Below are 22,494 nucleotides of genomic sequence, written 5' to 3'. Positions count from 1 at the left end.
CATGGTCCTTGTCACATTTGATCCCCATTCATGTACATGTGCCTATGAGATTTCCTAGCTGACTCTACACACAAGCATTTGTTTTATTTGACTTTGGAATTCATTGGATCATTCGCTGAAAATGAGGCGAAGAAGAATTAACTGTATGAATTAATTGTCAATTGTCATGCCAGAGAAATGAACACACCTCTGTAACTTTAGAGGAGTGATAATTGGTGGATTAATATAAATAGAGGTCACCTCTGTGTTATACCTTGGTACAGACACAGTTTGGACTTACACTGAAGATCAGAAAGGTACTGAGCTCTACAATCATTTTGTACAGGTGGATGGAGAAGAAGAACACAGTTGTCTCTAAACTAGCATGGAACGTTCTTGTGGATTGGTCTTAGAACACTTTTTCGAGACTTTATTCTGGGCACAACTTTCGTGATGTTCTTCAGATCATCTACCAGAAGTGGTGGCTTAGATAACATTAGCTTTTTGACTACAATATAGGTGGATGTCTTTAGTAGGGTGGATGTCACAAGTAGCTATTGTGTGTGACTCCATGTGACATGACCTTGCTTAGCAAAAGGAGCTCAACAGAGTCTTCTTGTGTAGGACTCATTCATGATCAATAGTGTTGGACGTTGTGGTTCTTCTATGCTAGACTAATCTGTTCTATGTATCTGGTACTTAGATTTCTCTAGAATCTGTTAGTTTCTTTGCATAAGACCATCAGTTTAGCATTTGTTGAGATCTTGAACATTGGTGTTTCAAGAGTGTTCTTACGTCAAGATTTTTAGGACTATATAGATTTATGGACTATGAGAGATTAAAATATATCTCTTATACAAAAGGTTTGTAAATCTAATATGATCTGTTGGAAAAAATGTTTAGCTTGATGAAGAATGTTAATTTAAACTGGAGTCAGTTTGTTAATTGTGGCATTCGGTGAAGGTCTAAAAAGTGTTGGCCAAAGTGGGCATGTTTACAGTTCAGTTAAAGTCATCGTCTAGGGAAGAAAGTAGAACTCTTTGGTCTATCATGACTTGTTACTTGATGATCAAGGCTTTGCTATTTCTTGTCATATAAAATTACTTGACTCTTTTTAAGGACATATCACATCTTCTTGGTTTCATTGGTTGGTCTTCAGATCTTTCCTGGTAGGATATATCACATCTTCTTGGTGTCATTGTTTGAAGGAATCTCCAGATCTTTTCTGATAGGACATATCACATCTTCTTGGTGTTATTGTTTGAAGGAGTCTCCTGATCTTATCCTGATAGGACAGATCACATTTTCTTGGTATCATCGTTTGAAGAAATCTCCAGATCTTTTCTGATAGGACATATCACATTTTCTTGGTTTCATCGTTTGAAGGAATCTCCAGTTCTTTTCTGATAGGACATATCACATCTTGGTATCATTGTTTGAAGGAATCTTCAGATCTTTTCTGATAGGACATGATATCACATCTTCTTGGTGTCATTGTTTGAAGCAGTCTCCCGATCTTTCCTAATATTAGGCACAAACTACTCAGACAGATACTTTATGGAGCAGTGCCATCTTGTGGCACGTAGATAAGTCAGTCTTAAGGCAAGACAAACATTTTTGGTTTTAAAGTTGAATACATGTAAAGTTATCAATTTTTGAGATGTATAAGTGGCATTATGAGCCATCAATAAATAGTGAAATGTTCTACATTTTTCAAAATTGGCGCTACTCTATCGTGTATACATTCCTATTTATTCCACTTATTTTCCATCTCGTTTAGGAAAGGAAGGCACATTAAAATAAAGCAGGCACCATGGTTGGAGAACAAGAACAGCATGTGTCCAATTCCGGAAGTAAGTATTTGGCAATAAATATTTTGAATTTCTATCGAATTAAACCTGAAAGTATAAGACAGTGATAAGTAATGTTTAGACCACGCTGAATATTAGAACAGTTCAATGATTTTGATGCCTTTTTCCATGTTTTGAATAATAATGAAAATGACCGAAAGTTGAGGCCCCATTGGATAACTATTCATGAAACAATACAGCTATCTCCCCAAATTCTCAAACATAGGTTCCGTCGGCTTGGCCGAGCTCTCCTGTGTTCTCTACGAGATATCCCCTGCCAGAATCCTCTGGCTCCAGGTTATCTCTGCTCTGAACAAAAGGATCATCTGCCGTAAATCCAACAAGATGGATCCTTTTCTCTCCCAACATCATTTTTTGGAAGAGAGTCGGGAGCCGCCAGAAAAATTAAACTATTGACTGGTCCCATTGATATCAACGGGATTGGATGACTTTAGTTTGTTGTGTATCGGGGCCTTCAGTCTGAATATTTTCTAATCTGTTTTAAGGCTTTATATCATCTTTTAGTTGTTAAACTGAAGACAAAAGGGGTCTTCACCACTTAGGGACCTCCACCTACCAGTTCTATTAGGCACTTTCCATAATGAGACATGAGAATAAAATTCTCTGTCTCTTTTTTAGGAACTTTAATGATCATTTTTGCTTCCATTGCAAACTAGAAGAAATCCAATTTTCAAATGTTTATGTTTACATTCTTTCCAACATTCCAATTATAGCCATAAGTAGTGATGTGCGAGTAGTAACTATTCCAGTTCGGATTATTCGTAACGGAACACAATGTATATTCCAGTATTCGTCACGGATAACGAACCTAATGTAAGTCAATGGGGAACCCGAGCACTTTTCTGGAAAATCTTTAAGAAAAATGCTCGGGTTCCCCTATTGACTTGCATTAAGTTTGTTATTCGTGATGAATGCCAGAATAGAAGTTTGGGATTCATTGCGAATAATCCAAAGCTGAATAGTTAGTATTCGCTCATTTCTGAGGAGGGTGGAAAATGGCTACCTGACACATCATACACACAATGAAACATGCCCTATTCTTGTAACAGCTGAATAGGGGCCAGTGGGGAGCCAACATACAAATTAGATTTTCTTTATAGGTACCGTTTAGGATAGGTTCTCATCTGTGTTTATATATTTTAATTTATCCTATAAAAGACACCTGGGCTGTATGATGGAAAGAGAGGTGAGACAGTCGTACAGCCTTTTCTTTGTTTTTTGGCTATAATGGAGTCTGTTATGGTATCTGTCAATTTGCCAAACAAAATAATGAAAAATGCTGAGCTACTTATTCCAGCTCTTTTGTTGAATTCTGTAATAAACACTCCAAATGGGGTCTCGAATGAATATGCACCTGGCCTTACTTGTAGAATATGCCAACATGTATCCTCCAATGAGTGTGTATGGCTAAATTTAAAGGAGTTGTCTCATCTTTTCAGTCCGGACCAGTGACATGGTTGTTCCGCTAGGCCAACAGAGTCAATATCTGGAGAACATGAAGTTGGCTGGATCTGGTGGCCAGATACAATGCAGAGCTTATGTGGCACCCCAGGGGTCCAGTTGCCTCAGTAACATTGCCCTCCTCACAGGGGTAACATTATACCTGGAAGCAAGAGGAGGGTCTCCCATGCTAGGTGCACCAGCACTCAACGCTTCCTAACTCCAGACCAGAAGGGGGAGCTCAAGAATCCGGTTTGAGGGGAGCTTCCCTATGCATTCTGGCCTGGAGGAGGGATTAGTACATACAGAAGTGAAACTAGGCAGAACAAGTCAGGAGTGGAGGGAAGACGGTCGCTGAAAAGGGAGCTGAGCTATAGCTTCCACAGGGCCGAGCACAGAGGACCGGACACCGGAGTCTGAGGCTGCGAGGGTACTGAAGTCCCCACAGCTAAATCTGGAGGGCAGAAGACTGCAGGTCTTCTGGCCCACACAATGCCCGGGGCACAGCAGCATACTAGAGCTAGGAGCCGTGACCAGCGGAACGGCACCAGTAAAAGGACTCGCCTTGCCTGCCATATGGGTGAGAATCACTACGTACACAAGGAAGAGGGTCACAGCGTTGCTTCAAGCTGCAGGGACCCAGACATCACAGCGCAAGCAGGAAGGCCTCCGAACCCACCTGGCTAGTTGGATCCCCTCAATTGCTTCCAGGCTGACCGGACCTCCGTTACCAGCTGGGCCAGTCTCCCGGGCCTGTATCATCTACTACTGAGTAAAAGGTAAAGAAAACTATAGCCCCTGTGTTGTCCAGTTATTGCCGGTGTCCTTAGTCCTGCACCCCAACATTAAGTCCCTCCATCATTTGTAAAGACTACTACTCCCAACACCCTTGGGGCCTAGCTCTACCTGTGGAGAGCTATACCATCTCAGCTGCATCTCCACCGACACTCAGGGAACTGAATAGCAGTGGTGACACCTATCTTGCTGCACACCACAGGTGGCGTCACGACATCTCCCTTGTAAATATAATTTCCACCACCACCGCTATTTATTATAACGACACCGCCGGGGTCATGGAACTGGCTCTGTCGCCGTGACATCCACCGAGCAGAACAGAGCCAGCCTGGTAACAAGTAACCCCCAGGCCCTGGTGCGGGCGTGTCACAAGTAGAGATGAGCGAACCTGAGGTTCGGTTTTCGAACAGAACACCAACTTAAAAAATCAAGGTTTGTGTGAACTTCACTCGCACTAGTAACGCTATGCTCAGGTACGCTCAGGATGCTTGCAGCGTTCGAACGGCTCACACTGGGGGTAACATCAGCACGATTACATGCAGTGTGCAACCCCAAAAAATTTTTTCAAAAACCCCAATCACCCTCCCCTGGAATTGACCTGCTTATGGCTGGCTGTATGTGGACAGAGACTCAAACTGCCAATCAGTTACTTGCTCTGGGGTTCAAGTCAACCTCCATGGAACTGCTCACTCATCTCTACTTACAAGCTCTATAGCAACGAGCTTGTAAATGCTTAACTCCTTCCCTAAGAAATCTAGCTTGAGCATTAAACAATAAGATAAAACATTCCTCTATTATTAAGAATTGAAAAGTTGCTTGTGTCAACAAGCATTTTGCAATTTTGTCTATTAAAGAGAACAAAACTAGAAAAAATACTGGAGAGGAGACCCATTACCAAATGCCTTCTCCAGGAATTGCTAAATTTTATCCTGATTATTATTTATCCTATGTTATTGTAGCCTTCTTTTAGCAACCAAGATTCCAGAATAACATGTGCAGTAATCCGAGATCAGCGATATATCACTTCACTATGCCGATTTGCATTGTCATTTAACCATTGTTAGTATGAGACCTAGTCTGAAGAATGTAATCTGTGCACTGTGGTCATACAAGTCTTTTTTATTATTGCAGGATGCTGCGATAAAAGCATGAGTAAGTATCAACTCCTGTTTTGAAATTTACATATGGAATATTTTTGAGTATATGACACTGAGTCATGCAGAATGCTATATGTGCAATATTCTAATCATGTTCAATTTGAATTTTAGTCATGCAGTTAATTCTTTTTGGAATATGGACTCCGATTAACATTGCATTCATTGTTGTCGGTAAGTGGTAACTTAATGATATATAAGACTTAATGAGCCTTGGTGAACAAGCATTGTTTTCTTATTCTTTACATTATTTTTTCTTTAGGTGCACAACACAAAGATGAATGTGCAGCTGAACCGTATATCCCAATTTATATGATTGTGGCGGGGGCGTTCAGCTTTGCATATTTGGTGCTGTTACCCTTGAAATGCTGCCTCCCCAAACTCAGAACAATTCTCGGCGCTCTCGTGATGTTGTTTCTCTTTGCCTGGTTCATTGCAGGTAAGAACTTGACAGACGGAATATTTGGCAGCTTCAAAGTTATGGATTGTCTACCAGTTTACGAGTCTAAACTTATGAATGTATTAATGAGAAGGCAAAAATGTCTAACAATAAGAGAAGCATCGGAGTACATCAAATATTGTTTATTCATTTAAAAAGAGATTTTAGATATCTTTGCTTTTGCAAAATTGAAGCAACATTTACATTCAACATTTATGCAACTTTTGCATTCAACTTTTATGCAACATTTATGAAAATTTTAAATTTAACTTTTATGCAAAACTTTTATGCAACTTCTATATTCAACTTTTATGCAACTTTTACATTCAACTTTTATGCAACTTTTATGCAACTTTTACATTCAACCTTTATGCAACTTTTATTCAACTTTTACATTCAACTTTTATGCAACTTTTATGCAACTTTTACATTCAACCTTTATGCAACTTTTATGCAACTTTTACATTCAACTTTTATGCAACTTTTATGCAACTTTTACATTCAACCTTTATGCAACTTTTATGCATCTTTTTACATTTAACTTTTATGCAACTTTTACATTCAACTTTTATGCAACCTTTATACTCAACTTTTGTGCAATTACTGAAAATTCTTTTATTTTGCAGGCAGCGTCTGGGTCTTCAGAATTTATGGTAACCCAAATCGGCAATGTCACAATGGCATGTATCTCTTCGTTTTCTCCATCCTAATTATTCAGTACATTTTTATTGGAATTGGACTCATTGCCTCTCTGCTTTCCTGCTTCTGCTGTGAGAATTCTGTAAGTTATTATTTTATATCATTATTATTATTATTATTATTCACATATTTAAGGTGTTATTTCCATCTCTAAGATCCTTTCCCAAAATGTAGTAGGTGTAATAATAATAATATTAGCAAATACCTCCTGTTAGAAATGTAGTATAGTTCTCCTGATTAGCTATGTCTCTTACCTCATGTGCAGGGCATTGCAGCTTAGGTATCCATGGTTACATCCACTCATATAGTGACAATTGTAACCATGAATACCTAAGCTGCAATGCCCTGCACATGAGGTAAGAGACATAGCTAATCAGGAGAACTATACTACATTTCTAATTGGAAGTATTTGCTAATATTATTATTATTATTATTATTACACCTACTACAGACTGGCATATAATCTTGGATATCGGAATACACTTTTAATTTCAGATATAGAATCTAGAATAAATGCCAAAGATGTATATTAAAAAAAACAATACACTATTTGGTAACACTTATTAAGCATGCACCCTATGTAAAACAAATATGGTGCATAGAGGTAGAGAATTTTGATTACAATAATAGTATGAGTGGTAAATATTCACATGCCTTCAGGGTTTCACTCAAAAGATTAAGTTGTGGGGGAAATCGGTGTCCCACTTTGCTGTTGCCGTCTTCTAATACATAGCAGATTCCTAGTTCCTTCCTTCCTTTTCCCAGGTTCCTCCTTTCTCCCTTTCTTCCTTCATTCTACATAACAGAATCCCAGTTCCTTTCTTCCTTCCTTCTATATAACAGATTCCCAGTTCCTTCCTTGCTTGCCTCTTTCCCTCATTCCTTCCTTCCTTCCTTCCTTCCTTCCCTCCTTCCTTACGTATTTCCTTCTACATAACAGATTCCCAGTTCCTTCCTTCCTTTCTTCTACATAACAGATCCTCTGTTTCTTCCTTTTACATCACAGATTTCCAGTAACTTCCTTCCTTTCTTTCTTCCTTCTATATAACAGAGTCCTAGTTCCTTCCTCCCTTTCTTCCTTCTACATAACAGATACCCAGTTCCTTCCTTCTTTTTTTCCTTCCTTCTACATAACAGATTCCCAGTTCCTTCCTTCCTTGCCTTCCTTCTGTCCGTCTTTCCTTCCACATAGCAGATTCCCAGTTCCTTCCTTCCTTCCTTGCCTCTTTCCTTTCTTCTTTCCTTCCTTTCGTCTTTCCTTCCACACAGCAGATTCCCAGTTCCTTCCTTCCTTCCTTGCCTCTTTCCTTTCTTCTTTCCTTCCTTTCGTCTTTCCTTCCACATAGCAGATTCCCAGTTCCTTCCTTCCTTCCTTCCTTCCTTCCTTCCATCTTTCCTTCCACACAGCAGATTCCCAGTTCCTTCCTTCCTTCCTTGCCTCTTTCCTTTCTTCTTTTCTTCCTTTCGTCTTTCCTTCCACATAGCAGATTCCCAGTTCCTTCCTTCCTTCCTTCCTTCCTTCCATCTTTCCTTCCACACAGCAGATTCCCAGTTCCTTCCTTCCTTCCTTGCCTCTTTCCTTTCTTCTTTCCTTCCTTTCGTCTTTCCTTCCACATAGCAGATTCCCAGTTCCTTCCTTCCTTCCTTCCTTCCTTCCTTCCTTCCATCTTTCCTTCCACACAGCAGATTCCCAGTTCCTTCCTTCCTTGCCTCTTTCCTTTCTTCTTTCCTTCCTTTCGTCTTTCCTTCCACATAGCACATTCCCAGTTCCTTCCTTTTTGTAGATTTCAAGTTTCGTCCTTCCTTCCATCCTGTCCCTTATCATAATAGTGGTACATGCTGTGCCCCAGAATATAACACTGTTCCCCAAATATAATAGCTCTATTAACTATATATAATAGTGCTACGCACTGTCTCTTCTGCATATAACAGCTCCACACTTTGTGATCCCTGAGTGTCATACACTGTTGCCCAGATTCAAATATACCCACTTTGTGACCTCTGAATAAAACGATGCTTAGTACTATGGCCCCTGAATACAAATCTGACTCCATTCGGCCTCCCAAAAAATAATAATAATAATAATCCAAACTGTGCCTTCTGAATGCGCCACGCTGCCATAAACACATAGTGCCCCCACTATGCCTTGTGAATAAAAATATACCTTATACTCTGAGGTCAAATGCAAATGTGACCTTCTGATTGAAAAAAAAATGGTAAAACTGTGCTTCTTAAAAAAAAGCACACCCTAACACATCTAAACGCCGCTGTTCTCCTGAATCCGGCGATGTTTTTCTTTTCTTCCTGCGCCTCTGCGTTCCTGAGATATGGCCCCATCAAATCTGGTCTTTTAAAACCAAGTGGGTGTGGCCCTCAACTCTTATCTATGGGCGTCTTCTTGATGATCACACCCAGTTGGCTAAAAAAAGTTTAGATTTATATTTAGGGAAGAAGGGGGTCTATCTCAGGAAAGGAGAGGCGCAGGAACGAAAGAAAAACATCGCCGGATTCAGGAGAACGGTGGGATTTACATCAGGTAAAGGGATTACATATTTTGGGCAAGTAACAGGTCCTTTTTAACGAGTTTCTCCAGTTTTGCTGCTGCTTGTGACTTAAATCTGAGAGAGATGCAGGCAAACCGTATGACTCCCGAATCCTCTGTCACAAAGCAGGAGAGGCTTTGAGGGTCGTACGGTTGCCATGGTAACATAGTAGAAGAGCTCTTGCCATTGTGCATTAGGCCAAAGCGACGCCTGTAATTTCTTTCAAAATCGCCCCGTGATTTAGCACCTGTTCCTGGCTATAATGACAGTACATGACGGCATTTCCATGTGAATTCCGCCTTTTACCGTTTACGTCAATTTTGTATCCTTTATGGCCATTGCTTTTTATACTCTTCCGTCTTGTAATTTGTGTCCCTTGTTTCTTTTTTACAGTGCTGCGTTAAGATCTGCAGATCCTTCGAGAGTTTCTTAAAGTGCTGCCCCTGTTTGGGGTGCCTGAAGTGTTTACAGTGCACCAAATGTATCGAGTCCTGCCAGTGCCTGACCTGCAGCAAATGTCTGGACTGCTGCAGCTGCCTGGAGTCCTGCACGTGCCTGGACTCGTGCTCCGACTGTAGCAGCTGCTGTGATTGCCTCCAATCCCTGTGCTGCTGCTGTAAAAGCATCCAGTGCAGCAGCTGCCTGAAGTGCAGCATGTGCACCCGGTGCCTGCAGTGCTCAGAGTGCTGCGCCGCCAAAGCCTGAGCAGCTGCAGCGCAAATCCGCCAACCGCGAAAATGTGAGACGCTAAGGGTCCCTGTCACCCCATTAGCAGCTTGAAACATCCGATGATTATGAAGGTTTATTTTTTTATAGCTCGTATAACAAATATCAAATATTTATTAATAACTGTATATATTCATTGCGCAGGTTTCAGCTAGTTGTATAGATACTGGCCGTCCTGCCTGCGCGCGCCTACTGGTAATTAATGGTCACAGAATCAACAAACATGTAAAGAATTCTAATAAAGTTTTCAAAAGTTTACTTTTGAGTTCGTACTTGTGTGATAATGACTCAGTGTATATGGTTGCACCCGTCCGGTTTCTAAAAAAAAAAAAAAAAAAAAAAAAAAAAAAGGCTATGACAGTCCGAAATATGGAGTGACGCAGCCAGGAACTGTAATCTAAGAAAAAGACTGAGAGCATATCCTATAATGTGAACAGGTGCGAACTGGAAATGACACATAGAAACAAAAAAGAGACAGCTGCGCTCTGTAATGCTAAGATGTGTGGAACAATGACTATAGGAATATAAGCTATGCAGTGGCGTAACTAGAGTTTGATGGGCCCTGGTGCAAAGTTCAGAGCTGGGCCCCCCTTCCTCCACGTACACTGACACTTGGGATACGGGATAATGACGGGGTACAGGAAAATAAACAACCAGGTTTCCCGTGATATGAAATCCCTCTATCAGCACCCAGCATATGCTCTGCTATACATCTTTCCCTCAGCACCCAGCTTTCTCATATCAGAGCATGGGAAAGCTGGGTGCTGAGAGAAGATGTATAGCAGAGCATGGGAAAGCAGTGTGCCGAGAGAAGAGCCTTTTTCCCTCAGCACAAAACATTCCCATCCCCTGCTTGTATCTTAGTCCCCCCTCGTATATAGTTCTCCAAATACTATAATGGCCCCCACATAGCCTTCCATATAGTATAAAGGGTCCCACATAACCCTTCATATATTAGCATGCACCCCATAGTCCTCCATGTATTATAATGCATCACAGTCCTCCATGTTTTATAACGTACCCCTAGAGTCCTCCATGTATAAAGTAGCCTCCATAGTCCTCCATGTATTATAATGCATTTCCCATAGTTCTCCATGTATTATATCTCCATGTATTATAATGCATTTCCCATAGTTCTCCATGTATTATATCTCCATGTATTATAATGCATTTCCCATAGTTCTCCATGTATTATATCTCCATGTATTATAATGCATTTCCCATAGTTCTCCATGTATTATAATTCAGCCCATAGTTCTCCATAAATTATACTGCACCACAGTCCTCCTTGTTTTATAATGCACCCCCATATTCCATGTATAAGGTAGTCCTATCTGTATTATAACGCAACCCTACAAAACTTCATATTGCATTTTGCAGCCCCATACTCCTCCAAATATAATGCACCCCTATAGTCCATGTATAAGGTGTCCTTCCAGCCCCCTAGACCTCCATGTATAATGCACCCCTATAGTCCATGTATAAGGTGTCCTTCCAGCCCCCTAGACCTCCATGTATAATGCAGCCCTTGTCCATGTATAAGGTGTCCTTCATGTTTATTATGCAGTCCCCCCAGACCTTCATGTATAATAATGTAGCCAGCCTCCCCAGGCCTCCATGTATAATAATGCAGCCAGCCTCTCCAGGCCTCCATCTATAATAATGCAGCCAGCCTCCCCAGGCCTCCATGTATAATAATGCAGCCAGCCTCCCAAGTCCTCCATGTATAATAATGCAGCCAGCCTCCCCAGTCCTCCATGTATAATAATGCAGCCAGCCTCCCCAGGCCTCCATGTATAATAATGCAGACAGCCTTCCCAAGCCTCCATGTATAATAATGCAGCCAGCCTTCCCAGGCCTCCATGTATAATAATGCAGCCAGCCTCCCAAGTCCTCCATGTATAATAATGCAGCCAGCCTCCCCAGGCCTCCATGTATAATAATGCAGCCAGCCTCCCAAGTCCTCCATGTGTAATAATGCAGCCAGCCTCCCCAGGCCTCCATGTATAATAATGCAGCCAGCCTCCCCAGGCCTCCATGTATAATAATGCAGCCAGCCTCCCAAGTCCTCCATGTATAATAATGCAGCCAGCCTCCCCAGGCCTCCGTGTATAATAATGCAGCTAGCCTCCCCAGGCCTCCATGTATGATAATGCAGCCAGCCTCCCCAGGCCTCCATGTGTAATAATGCAGCCAGCCTTTCCAGGCCTCCATGTATAATAATGCAGCCAGCCTCCCAAGTCCTCCATGTATAATAATGCAGCCAGCCTCCCCAGGCCTCTGTGTATAATAATGCAGCCAGCCTCCCCAGGCCTCCATGTATAATAATGCAGCCAGCCTCCCCAGGCCTCCATGTATAATACTGCAGCCAGCCTTTCCAGGCCTCCATGTATAATAATGCAGCCAGCCTCCCCAGGCCTCCATGTATAATAAAGCAGCCAGCCTCCCCAGGCCTCCATGTATAATAATGCAGCCAGCCTCTCCAGGCCTCCATCTATAATAATGCAGCCAGCCTCCCCAGGCCTCCATGTATAATAATGCAGCCAGCCTCTCCAGGCCTCCATCTATAATAATGCTGCCAGCCTCCCCAGGCCTCCATGTACAATAATGCAGCCAGCCTCTCCAGGCCTCCAGCTATAATAATGCAGCCAGCCTCTCCAGGCCTCCATGTATAATAATGCTGCCAGCCTCCCCAGGCCTCCATCTATAATAATTCTGCCAGCCTCTCCAGGCCTCCATGTATAATAATGCTGCCAGCCTCTCCAGGCCTCCATGTATAATAATGCTGCCAGCCTCTCCAGGCCTCCATCTATAATAATGCTGCCAGCCTCCCCAGGCCTCCATCTATAATAATTCTGCCAGCCTCTCCAGGCCTCCATGTATAATAATGCTGCCAGCCTCCCTAGGCCTCCATCTATAATAATGCTGCCAGCCTCCCCAGGCCTCCATGTACAGTATAATGCAGCCAGCCTCCCCAGGCCTCCATGTACAGTATCATGCAGCTTCCCCACCCCAGGCCTCCATGTACAGTATCATGCAGCCTCCCCACCCTAGGCCTCCATGTACAGTATCATGCAGCCTCCCCACCCCAGGCCTCCATGTACAGTATCATGCAGCCTCCCCACCCCAGGCCTCCATGTACAGTATCATGCAGCCTCCCCACCCCAGGCCTCCATGTACAGTATCATGCAGCCTCCCCACCCCAGTCCTCTGACCACCATGTACTCATATATAAAACAAAAAAACCCAACAAGTACTCACCGCTCTCCTCCTTCCACTGCTGCTCATACTCCCCTCTCCTCGCTCTCCCGGTGGTCTGGTCGGCGTCCTCCCTCCCTGCACTCTGTGCACTCAGTACAGCAGTCGCACAGGAGTGACGTCACCGCACAGGCACAGGGGAAGAATGATGATGCAGAGCGGCGCCGGCCGCTCTATGCTTAACATTATTACTGTTCGCGGTGACGGGGGAGGGGGGGCCCGGTGTCGGGGGCGGCAGCGAGTCATATAGTGGGCGCGTGCACTGTGATAGATCAGCGCAGCTTCTCTCTCACTGACAGGAGCTGGCTGCTGATCTGCCGTGTGGTCGTGGGCCCCAATCCTCCCGGGCCCGGTCGCGATGGCGACCGCTGCGACCGCGGTAGTTACGCCTTTGGCTATAAGTCCCCTCACTGGCAGCCAGACTGGTTTGTCAAGTCTCCATAAGGAGAATAGTCTTCCCCATAGTTCCCACATAGCTTCCTATAAGCCAGATCAGATACCCACACTTTGCACTGACGAGGGGCAATCACCCCGAAACACCGTGTCTGCAAATTGGGATTCTGATCTGGCTTTAAATCCTAAGGGTTACTTTGCACGTTGCGACATCGCTACTGCGATATCATCGGGGTCAAATCGAAAGTGACGCACATCCAGCGCCAGTAACGATGTCGCAACGAGTAAAGCCTAAATGCGCCGATTTACGATCGCAAAAGCGTCGTAAATCGGTGATCTGTGTAGCGTCGGTCAGTTCCATAATGTCGGGACGACCGCTGTTACGATGTTGTTCCTCACTCCTGCGGCAGCACACATCGCTGTGTGTGAAGCCGCAGGAGCGAGGATCATCTCCTTACCTGCATCCACCGGCTATGCGGAAGGAAGGAGGTGGGCGGGATGTTTACATCCCGCTCATCTCCTCCCCTCCGCTTCTATTGGCCGCCTGCTGTGTGACGTCGCTATGACGCCGCACGACCCGCCCCCTTAGGAAGGAGGCGGGTCGCCGGCCAGAGCGATGTCGCAGGGCAGGTAAGTGTGTGTGAAACGAACATTATCGCTACGGCAGCTATCACAAGATATTGCATGTGCGACAGGGGCGGGGACTATCGCGCTCGGCATCGCTAGCATCGGCTAGTAATGTCGCAGCGTGCAAAGTACCCCTAAGTCTTATGAAAACGCTTGTTTAAAAAGCCACTTTTGACTTTTAGGATTGCTACTTCCAGTAGGTGGCGCTAGAGTTTGTCCCCTTCCTCACTGGAGGGATACTTTTTATAGGAATATAGACATGCATTACTGCTATGAAAAACATGAGAAAATTAAGATACTTGACACACGAAAATGGCCAGTTTTATGTGAGCCCAACAACCAGGCCGTACACCGGAGGCGAGGATCTAACCTAGAGCTAACCCCTATACAGGTATTGTCAGGTGCAGCCACAGTGGGCCCTAAATGAACGGTAGCCAGGACCAGTGGAGTCGGCTCTGATGGACTGGTGAGTCTCTGATGTCTGGTGCGGGTGTGCTCAGACGTGGCAGCGCAGATGTGAAGACTCAGACATGGCAGTACAGAGGTGGTAACTCGGACGTGGCAGCACGAAGGTGGTAGCAGCAAGCAGGCTCTAAGAAGAGTCACAGGTTAGCAGAAACAAGACACTGGTACTACCAGTAGGACACGAAACACTGAACTAGACACAGTGATGGGTACGGGACCTGAGAACTAGCAAAGCACTAAGGATTGGCAACGTTGCTCAGGCGCCTTCCCTAAGAGGAGGCAGTCTTAAATACCTTCAGGGTGATTGTTGGCCTCAGGGGTCACTTCTGGGTAATAGGATGCCGACCCTTTAAGAAAGGAGGTTTGGCCGTGCGCGCACTCTATGGATACTCACAGAAGGCCTAGAAGCAGGAAGAAGTAAGACTCTTAGGGCGCAGGTGCGATGTCGGCGGGGTCAAATCAAAAGTGCCGCACATCTGGCGTCACTTTCGACATTGTAGTGTGTAAATCCTAGATGATACGATTAACGAGCGCAAAAGCGTCGTTATCGTATCATCGGTGCAGGCTCCGACTTTTTCATAATTACGCTGCCGCAACAGGTACGATGTAGTTCCTCGTTCCTGCGGCAGCACACATCGCTGTGTGTGAAGCCGCAGGACCGAGGAACATCTCCTTACTTGCTGCCGGCGGCTATACGGAAGGAAGAAGGTGGGCGGGATGTTTACATCCTGCTCATCTCCGCCCCTCCGCTTTGATTGGCCGCCTGCCTTGGGACGTCGCTGTGACGTTGTACGACCCGCCCCCTTAGGAAGGAGGCGGGACGCCGGCCAGAGCGACGTCGCAGGACGGGTGAGTGCATGTGAAGCTGCCGTAGCGATAATGTTCGCTACACCAGGAATCACAAGATATCGCTGCTGCGACGGGGGCGGGGACTATCGCGTGCGACATCGCAGCATCGGCTTGCAATGTCGCAACATGCAAAGCCCGCCTAACTCTGGCACACCAAATGTAAACGTGGAGGTATAAAAAAACTGTAGAGTTGCTTTCTTTGGGGATGCTTTAATGTGAAAATGTTACAAAATACAAATACAGTCCATAATTCAATCCGACGTTGCAGCCTACAATTTGGCCTTCATCAAGGATTTGTTAGCTATAAACATAAAGTGAATGTAGGGCATTCACATGAAGCATGGGATGTGAGAAAAACTGTATAACTTCTAACCAAGGTAGAGTTTGGTATATTGTGTGTAAATTTCAGGGTTTATTGATTGAGGGGGGAGAAATCTGGCGCCTGTATTTAAGCAGGATTCCAAGCTAGCAGCATTGGACCAATTAAGGGCTACGGACAAGGAATGTGAAACACTCACTTTATGTTTATAGGTAACAGATCCTTGATGAAGGCCAAATTATAGGCCGAAACGTCAGATTGAATTATGGACTGTATTTGTATTTTGTAATATTTTAACATTAAAGTATCCCCAAAGAAAGCAACTCTCCAGTTTTTTCTACCTCCACGTTTACATTTGTTGTGTCAGAGAGTCTTACTACTACGTTATTTTTACGCTAGAGCACCCACTTTCAGGTGGTTGAGCCAGACTTTACTCTGTCTTTTAGAAGCAGGACCGCCGGACAGTTTAGGAGAACTGCACCCCCGCCGAGGCATGGGAGCGGGAGTGTGCGGGGGTGCCGCTACACACACATTTATAACAATCAACACTTTATATAATGTGTTTAGTGTAAAACAGGTAGACAACATACGGTCATATGAAAAAGTTTGGGCACCCCTATTAATGTTAACCTTTTTTCTTTATAACAATTTGGGTTTTTGCAACAGCTATTTCAGTTTCATATATCTAATAACTGATGGACTGAGTAATATTTCTGGATTGAAATGAGGTTTATTGTACCAACAGAAAATGTGCAATCCGCATTTAAACAAAATTTGACCAGTGCGAAAGTATGGGCACCTCAACATAAAAGACCTTTTGCAAAAATAACAGCCTCTAGTCGCTTCCTGTAGCTTTTAATGAGATCCTGGATCCTGGATGAAGGTATATTTGACCATTCCTGTTTACAAAACAATTCCAGTTCAGTTAAGTTTGATGGTCGCCGAGCATGGACAGCCGCTTCACATCATCCCACAGATTTTCAATGATATTCAGGTCTGGGGACTGGGATGGCCATTCCAGAACATTGTAATTGTTCCTCTGCATGAATGCCTGAGTAGATTTGGAGCGGTGTTTTGGATCATTGTCCTGCTGAAATATCCATCCCCTGCGTAACTTCAACTTCGTCACTGATTCTTGCACATTATTGTCAAGAATCTGCTGATACTGAGTTGAATCCATGCGACCCTCAACGTTAACAAGATTCCCGGTGCTGGCATTGGCCACACAGCCCCAAAGCATGATGGAACCTCCTCCAAATTTTACTGTGGGTGCTTTTCTTGGAATGCCGTGTTTTTTTGCCTCCATGCATAACGCCTTTTTGTATGACCAAACAACTCAATCTTTGTTTCATCAGTCCACAGGACCTTCTTCCCAAATGTAACTGGCTTGTCCAAATGTGCTTTTGCATAGCTCAGGTGACTCTGTTTGTGGCGTGCTTGCAGAAACGGCTTCTTTCACATCACTCTCCCATACAGCTTCTCCTTGTGCAACGTGCGCTGTATTGTTGACTGATGCACAGTGACACCATCTACAGCAAGATGATGCTGCAGGTCTTTGGAGGTGGTCTGTGGATTGTCCTTGTCTGTTCTCACCATTCTTCTTCTCTGCCTTTCTGATATTTTTCTTGGCCTGCCACTTCTGGGCTTAACAAGAACTGTACCTGTGTTCTTCCATTTCCTTACTATGTTCCTCACAGTGGAAACTGACAGTTTACATCTCTGAGACAACTTTTTGTACCTTCCCCTGAACAACTATGTAGAATAATCTTTGTTTTCAGATCATTTGAGAGTTGTTTTGAGGAGCCCATGATGCCACTCTTCATAGGAGATTCAAATAGGAGAACAACTTGCAAGTGGCCACCTTAAATACCTTTTCTCATGATTGGATACACCTGCCTATGAAGTCCAAAGCTCAATGAGGTTACAAAACCAATTTAATGCTTTAGTAAGTCAGTAAAAAGTAGTTAGGGGTGTTCAAATCAAGAAATTGATAAGGGTGCCCATACTTTTGCACCGGTCAAATTTTGTTTAAATGCGGATTGCACATTTTCTGTTAGTACAATAAACCTCATTTCAATCCAGAAATATTACTCAGTCCATCAGTTATTAGATATATGAAACTGAAATAGCTGCTGCAAAACCCCAAATTGTTATAAAGAAAAAAGGTTAACATTAATAGGGGTGCCCAAACTTTTACATATGACTGTATAGCATAAAACAGTGTAGGGACTCGACCACCTCTACAGTTCCATGAATGGAAAGACTTTTTGGACAATAATAAAATGATCCAGAATTTAACCAATAGACTGGACAGAATCGAGCTGGGTATTACTGCCTATGACATAATCCATTTTCATTTATCCTTCAATACATAGAGCAGCTCCGATATAGTAAATTGCAGGCACTCCAGACCCGCATCATAACCTCTCCATGAAGCCTCTTAAAAGCCGGGTCCAATTTGTTTGCAATTTTTACTAGCGGTTGAGTGGTCGGCACTTCAAGAAGCACTTGGGAGTCGACAGATCATAACCGCAAGTGTCAGGGCAGGAAAACCAAGTTCACGTCCCACAAAGCCCAATTTCTAGACTCTGGCACAGCACGGAAATACCGGGCATGCAAGGGTTACAACAACACAAAAAGCTTATGATTTGTTGCTAAGAGCCAGACGCGGCGCGGGGATTTTGCTGGACTTCTTGCTGCAACAGGGATGTTTTTTGCCAGCCATATCTATATAAAAAAATCAAGGTTTTTGGGTTTTTTTGCAAGCAACATCCATGTTATTAACGGTTAGTTCACAGAGCTAGTCATGCAGACCTTTATCTCCAGAAACGAGAGGATATCGGAGTTGTATACTTTATATACTGTAAATAAATGTATATTTAAAAGGAATCTGTCACCAGGTTTTTGTTCTCCCATCTAAGAGCCGAAAAATGTAGATACAAAACCCCAGATTCCAGCGATGTGTTGCTTACTGGGTTGGCTGCTGTCATTTTGATAAAGTACCAGTTTTCTCTGGTGCAAATCTAGCACGTTAAGCTATGTATAACCCCACCCACAAAACTGATTGGCAGCTATCTGTGTACACTCTGCATAGACAAAAAGTTGCTAATCAGTTGTTGGTTTACTAGTCATGTAGTGATAATCTCCTGCTGATAAAACTGTGATTTTATAAAAACTAGAGCAGCTGCCAAGCTAGGTACGGGCAAGTACCAAGCGAAAGGGAAGGAAAACCCTGCTTCTATGGAAGAGGGAGATGGTGACCCCTGAGCAAACCTACCGCTGGTATATGGGGTCCTTCACCACCGTAGATAGGTTCCGCCCCTATGCGCTGAGCCAGATACCTGACCCTAGGAATCCCTACCGCTGGGCCCTGGGGTCCCTGACCACCCTACATATGTTCCGCACCTATGCGCCGAGCTGGATACCTGACCCTAGGTATCCCTAGTGCTGGGCCCTAAATAGGGAAAGGGTGGGATGAGCTCTTCGTCAACCCTACTAAACACTGGAGAATACACAAGGGGGGCACATGGGGCAAAATGCATGAACTACTTATCCACAGATGACACAGGTAGATGTCCAGCAAATCTTCAGCAATGATACCACAGAGTACAAGCCACCTGCTTGCAACCAGAGCTTGAATGAACTGAATATTATCACCAGCACAAGTTCAGGGAAAATTAGAGTATTTAAGTACAAGGGCAATACTGATAATCAGCAGCTGGATGCAAGGAGAGCTACGCTGGGTCCTAAAGAGGAAGAGATGAAAATCCAGCAGGAAAGCTGGACAATGTACAATGAATATTGACAGCAGGAACAATAGAAAGTCAGGGAGCATTTTGCGCAGCCAAACGCTGTGACCTTCTATTGTCCGAAAGCACATGACTATCTGTCACCCGTGACACAGCAGCTCAGTGACACATTGCTGGAATTGGGGTCTCTGCCCCTATATTATACTGCACTCAAGTTAGGTCACAAAAACCTTGTAAAAGATTTTCTTTGATGTCCATATAAAAGATGCGATGGCATGACAAATAAATTTGTAGTTTGTCATTCCATTAGCGGGAATCTCTACACAGCCTAATGGTTGGGAAAGGACATTCATTTTCCTTTGTAAGAGGGGCATTAAATCTTCAGATTATATTGAGCCTGTGAGCGCAGCCCTTCCAACAACCTTGAACAGGATAGCTCCTGTAGTGCTCGAAAGAATCAAAACACAGAAGTCAATCTCCCAAATTATGTCTCTATAGGGCACTTTACGCGCTGCGATCTCGCCCCCGTCGGTTGTGCGTCACGAGCAAATTGCTGATCGTCGCTCCTTGGTGTCACATGCTGCGATGTCGCTAACGAGGCCGGATGTGCGTCACTAACAACGTGACCCCGACGATATATGGTTAGCGATGTCGCAGCGTGTAAAGCACCCTTAAATTCCACAATTGGATATGTAAAAAAAATTCTCATGCTGAAATAATCTTATAAATGTGTCCTTCCTAAATATTGTTATTTGCTGTGTCCAACTATGCAGAGCTTCTCCAGGTCATGGTCAGCACCTACCAAGACTACTGGTCTGGCAACAAGTCAATTATGATATGTGACAAAACAGCAGGGTCTCATAGCTGCTGTTTTCTGAGGTAACACATTTCCCTGCCTGTTTTATCACGGGAGTGATTCTACCATGTTTACAACCTTATGAGCTCATCACGAATCAAGTCATTGATGCAGGAGCTCTGGAGACTGTTGAGCTTATATGTCCCTAATTTGATTTTGTGATGAGCTCACAGAACTGGTGACATGGCAGAATCCCTCCTGTGATAAAACAGGCAGGGGAATGTGTTAATTCTTCTGTATACTCACTTCTCATGTCTTATTCTCCCTAGCCAGGAGCTTATTTGAAATTAGACAACACTTTACACATAAAAGGGATGTACTTCAACAATGGGTTACTATAAACACCTTCTAAGATTCTTTCCAGCTGCAGAAACCCCTCACTTAGACAAGTGTATTTTTTATTCATCAGTTTTTTACTGCATCAGATTTTCATCAGCATTGGTCAGCGTGTTAGTTTTTACCATCTGTGTTTTGTCACTTGTTCTTGCATGCAAAAAACCAACCCAAAACTGGTGGAAGTTTCTTAAGCTTCTCCTAGCAAAGTCAGTGAAAACTCGACAGCACTAGGATTCAAATAGGATGCCACCAAGAGCTGACTGTCATGAGTATGCCACGGCCTGATGTGAACTCGGGAGAATCTGGGATCAGAAGGTCACAGTGCATAGTTGATCACAGATTCCTTTTACTTCCCACTCATCATTTACCCTGAGTTGGAGCTTATTTAATTCCATCCAACACTGAAGGGGTTAAGATTCCTTCCTATCCTGCTGTGATCTAACAGGTGGTTGTAATCTGAGCTGCACTCACTCCCTTCTCCTATAAATATCCACTTTTTACTCCTCCCTATGCCGGCTATAGCTCACTCTACACTGTCTACTTTGAAGGAACCATTCTCTGGAGAAGCTGAGGTGTTTGCTTCTGTTGCTGCAGAGAAGTTTCCTGCTGGAGAAGTCGTGGAGTGTTATTTCTTGTGTATTTCCCTACCTGTTTGTCTTACTTTCCTCTTGTTGTCTTATTCAAGTGTATTGCTGGTCTTCATTAGTCAGGGTAAGATTAGGGCCAACGACAGTGTAGACACGTGACGACGCACGGGGGAAGGACCTGTCTGGGGACTTTAATGAGTGCAGGGAGCAGACTCAGGTGTTAAGGCCCCGTCACACGCAACGACGTATCTAACGATATATTGCCGGGGTGACGGATTCCGTGATGCACATCCGGCATCGTTAGCGACGTCGTTGCGTGTGACACCAACCAACGACCGTTAACGATGGAAAATATTCACCAAATTGTCCATCGTTGACACGTCGTTCATTTTCAAAAAATCGTTGATTGTTGAGGACGCAGGTTGTTCATCACTCCTGCGGCAGCACACATCGCTACGTGTGACACCCTGGGAACGACGAACAACAGATTACCTGCGGCCGCCGGCAATGAGGAAGGAAGGAGGTGGGCGGGATGTTACGGCCGCTCATCTCCGCCCCTCCGCTTCTATTGGGCGGCCGCTTAGTGACGCCGCTGTGACGCCACATGAACCGCCCCCTTAGAAAGGAGGTGGTTCGCCGACCACAGTGACGTCGCTAGGCAGGTAAGTCTGTGTGACGGCTAATAACGATATTGTGCGCCACGGGCAGCGATTTGCCCGTGACGCACAAACGACGGGGGCGGGTACGCTCGCTAGCGATATCGCTGCGTGTGATGGGGCCTTAAGGATTGGGGATGATCGAATACCTCAAATATTCGGCTTTGCGAATATTTTCTGAATATGTCACCGCTATTCGACTATTCCCGAATATTCAATGCGCAATGTAAGTCTATGAGAAACCCGAATAACAACTATTCGGAACTATTCGGGCTAGCCATAGACTTACATTGCGCATTGAATATTCGCATAGCGGCGACCTATTCGGAAAATATTTGCAAAGCCGAATATTTGAGGTATTTGATGATCCCTAGTTAGGAGGTGACCCCCCCGCTCCTCTCTCCCTACCGCCAGGGCCTTTCGTTGTATTCCTTCTTTCGTTTTTCCTTTTGTGTTGCGTCCCTTACCGGGTGCCCTCTTGTACCCAGTTTCACACTGTCTGGATTTTTTTACAAACGAATTGAAAAATACATGAAAAATGCCATTATTCTGCTTGTGGAACTTTCCTCAGAACATTTACAATCATGGAGTAATGAGTCTCGATGGCCATAAATACTCCTGCCTCCAGGGGATGTATCTAAACCTCAATTTTACCATGAAATGATGGACTTCCATATGGCCTGTAACAAATATGGATTATTTACTTTCATTCAAACCATATGTCTCTCTCAACTGAACTTATAATTATGGAGA

General features: G+C 44.0%; 1 protein-coding gene across 1 annotated transcript; it reads left to right on the top strand.

Moving 5' to 3' along the window:
• The first annotated feature begins 239 nt into the window (after positions 1-239).
• Positions 240-9,904, top strand: LOC142254558 (uncharacterized). The gene is made up of 7 exons (XM_075325668.1): positions 240-296; positions 1,760-1,832; positions 5,217-5,237; positions 5,354-5,413; positions 5,502-5,678; positions 6,305-6,459; positions 9,314-9,904. The coding sequence occupies exons 2-7, from the start codon at positions 1,793-1,795 to the stop codon at positions 9,623-9,625; spliced, it is 765 nt and encodes a 254-aa protein (XP_075181783.1). The 5' UTR covers positions 240-296; positions 1,760-1,792; the 3' UTR covers positions 9,626-9,904.
• Positions 9,905-22,494: the final 12,590 nt, after the last annotated feature.

This window comes from Anomaloglossus baeobatrachus, chromosome 10 (genome assembly GCF_048569485.1).
Source record: "Anomaloglossus baeobatrachus isolate aAnoBae1 chromosome 10, aAnoBae1.hap1, whole genome shotgun sequence".
Taxonomy (NCBI): domain Eukaryota; kingdom Metazoa; phylum Chordata; class Amphibia; order Anura; family Aromobatidae; genus Anomaloglossus; species Anomaloglossus baeobatrachus.
The sequence above is the reverse complement of the archived record's forward strand: the minus strand, read 5'-3'. Positions and strand labels throughout refer to the sequence as shown.

Bases quoted from the DNA above. Each gene is read 5' to 3' on its own strand.
- LOC142254558 (XM_075325668.1), top strand. From the start codon at position 1,793: ATGGTTGGAGAACAAGAACAGCATGTGTCCAATTCCGGAA. The intron at 5,679-6,304 runs GTAAGAACTTGA...TTTATTTTGCAG, and splicing joins CTTTGCCTGGTTCATTGCAG to GCAGCGTCTGGGTCTTCAGA. The intron at 6,460-9,313 runs GTAAGTTATTAT...TCTTTTTTACAG, and splicing joins GCTTCTGCTGTGAGAATTCT to TGCTGCGTTAAGATCTGCAG.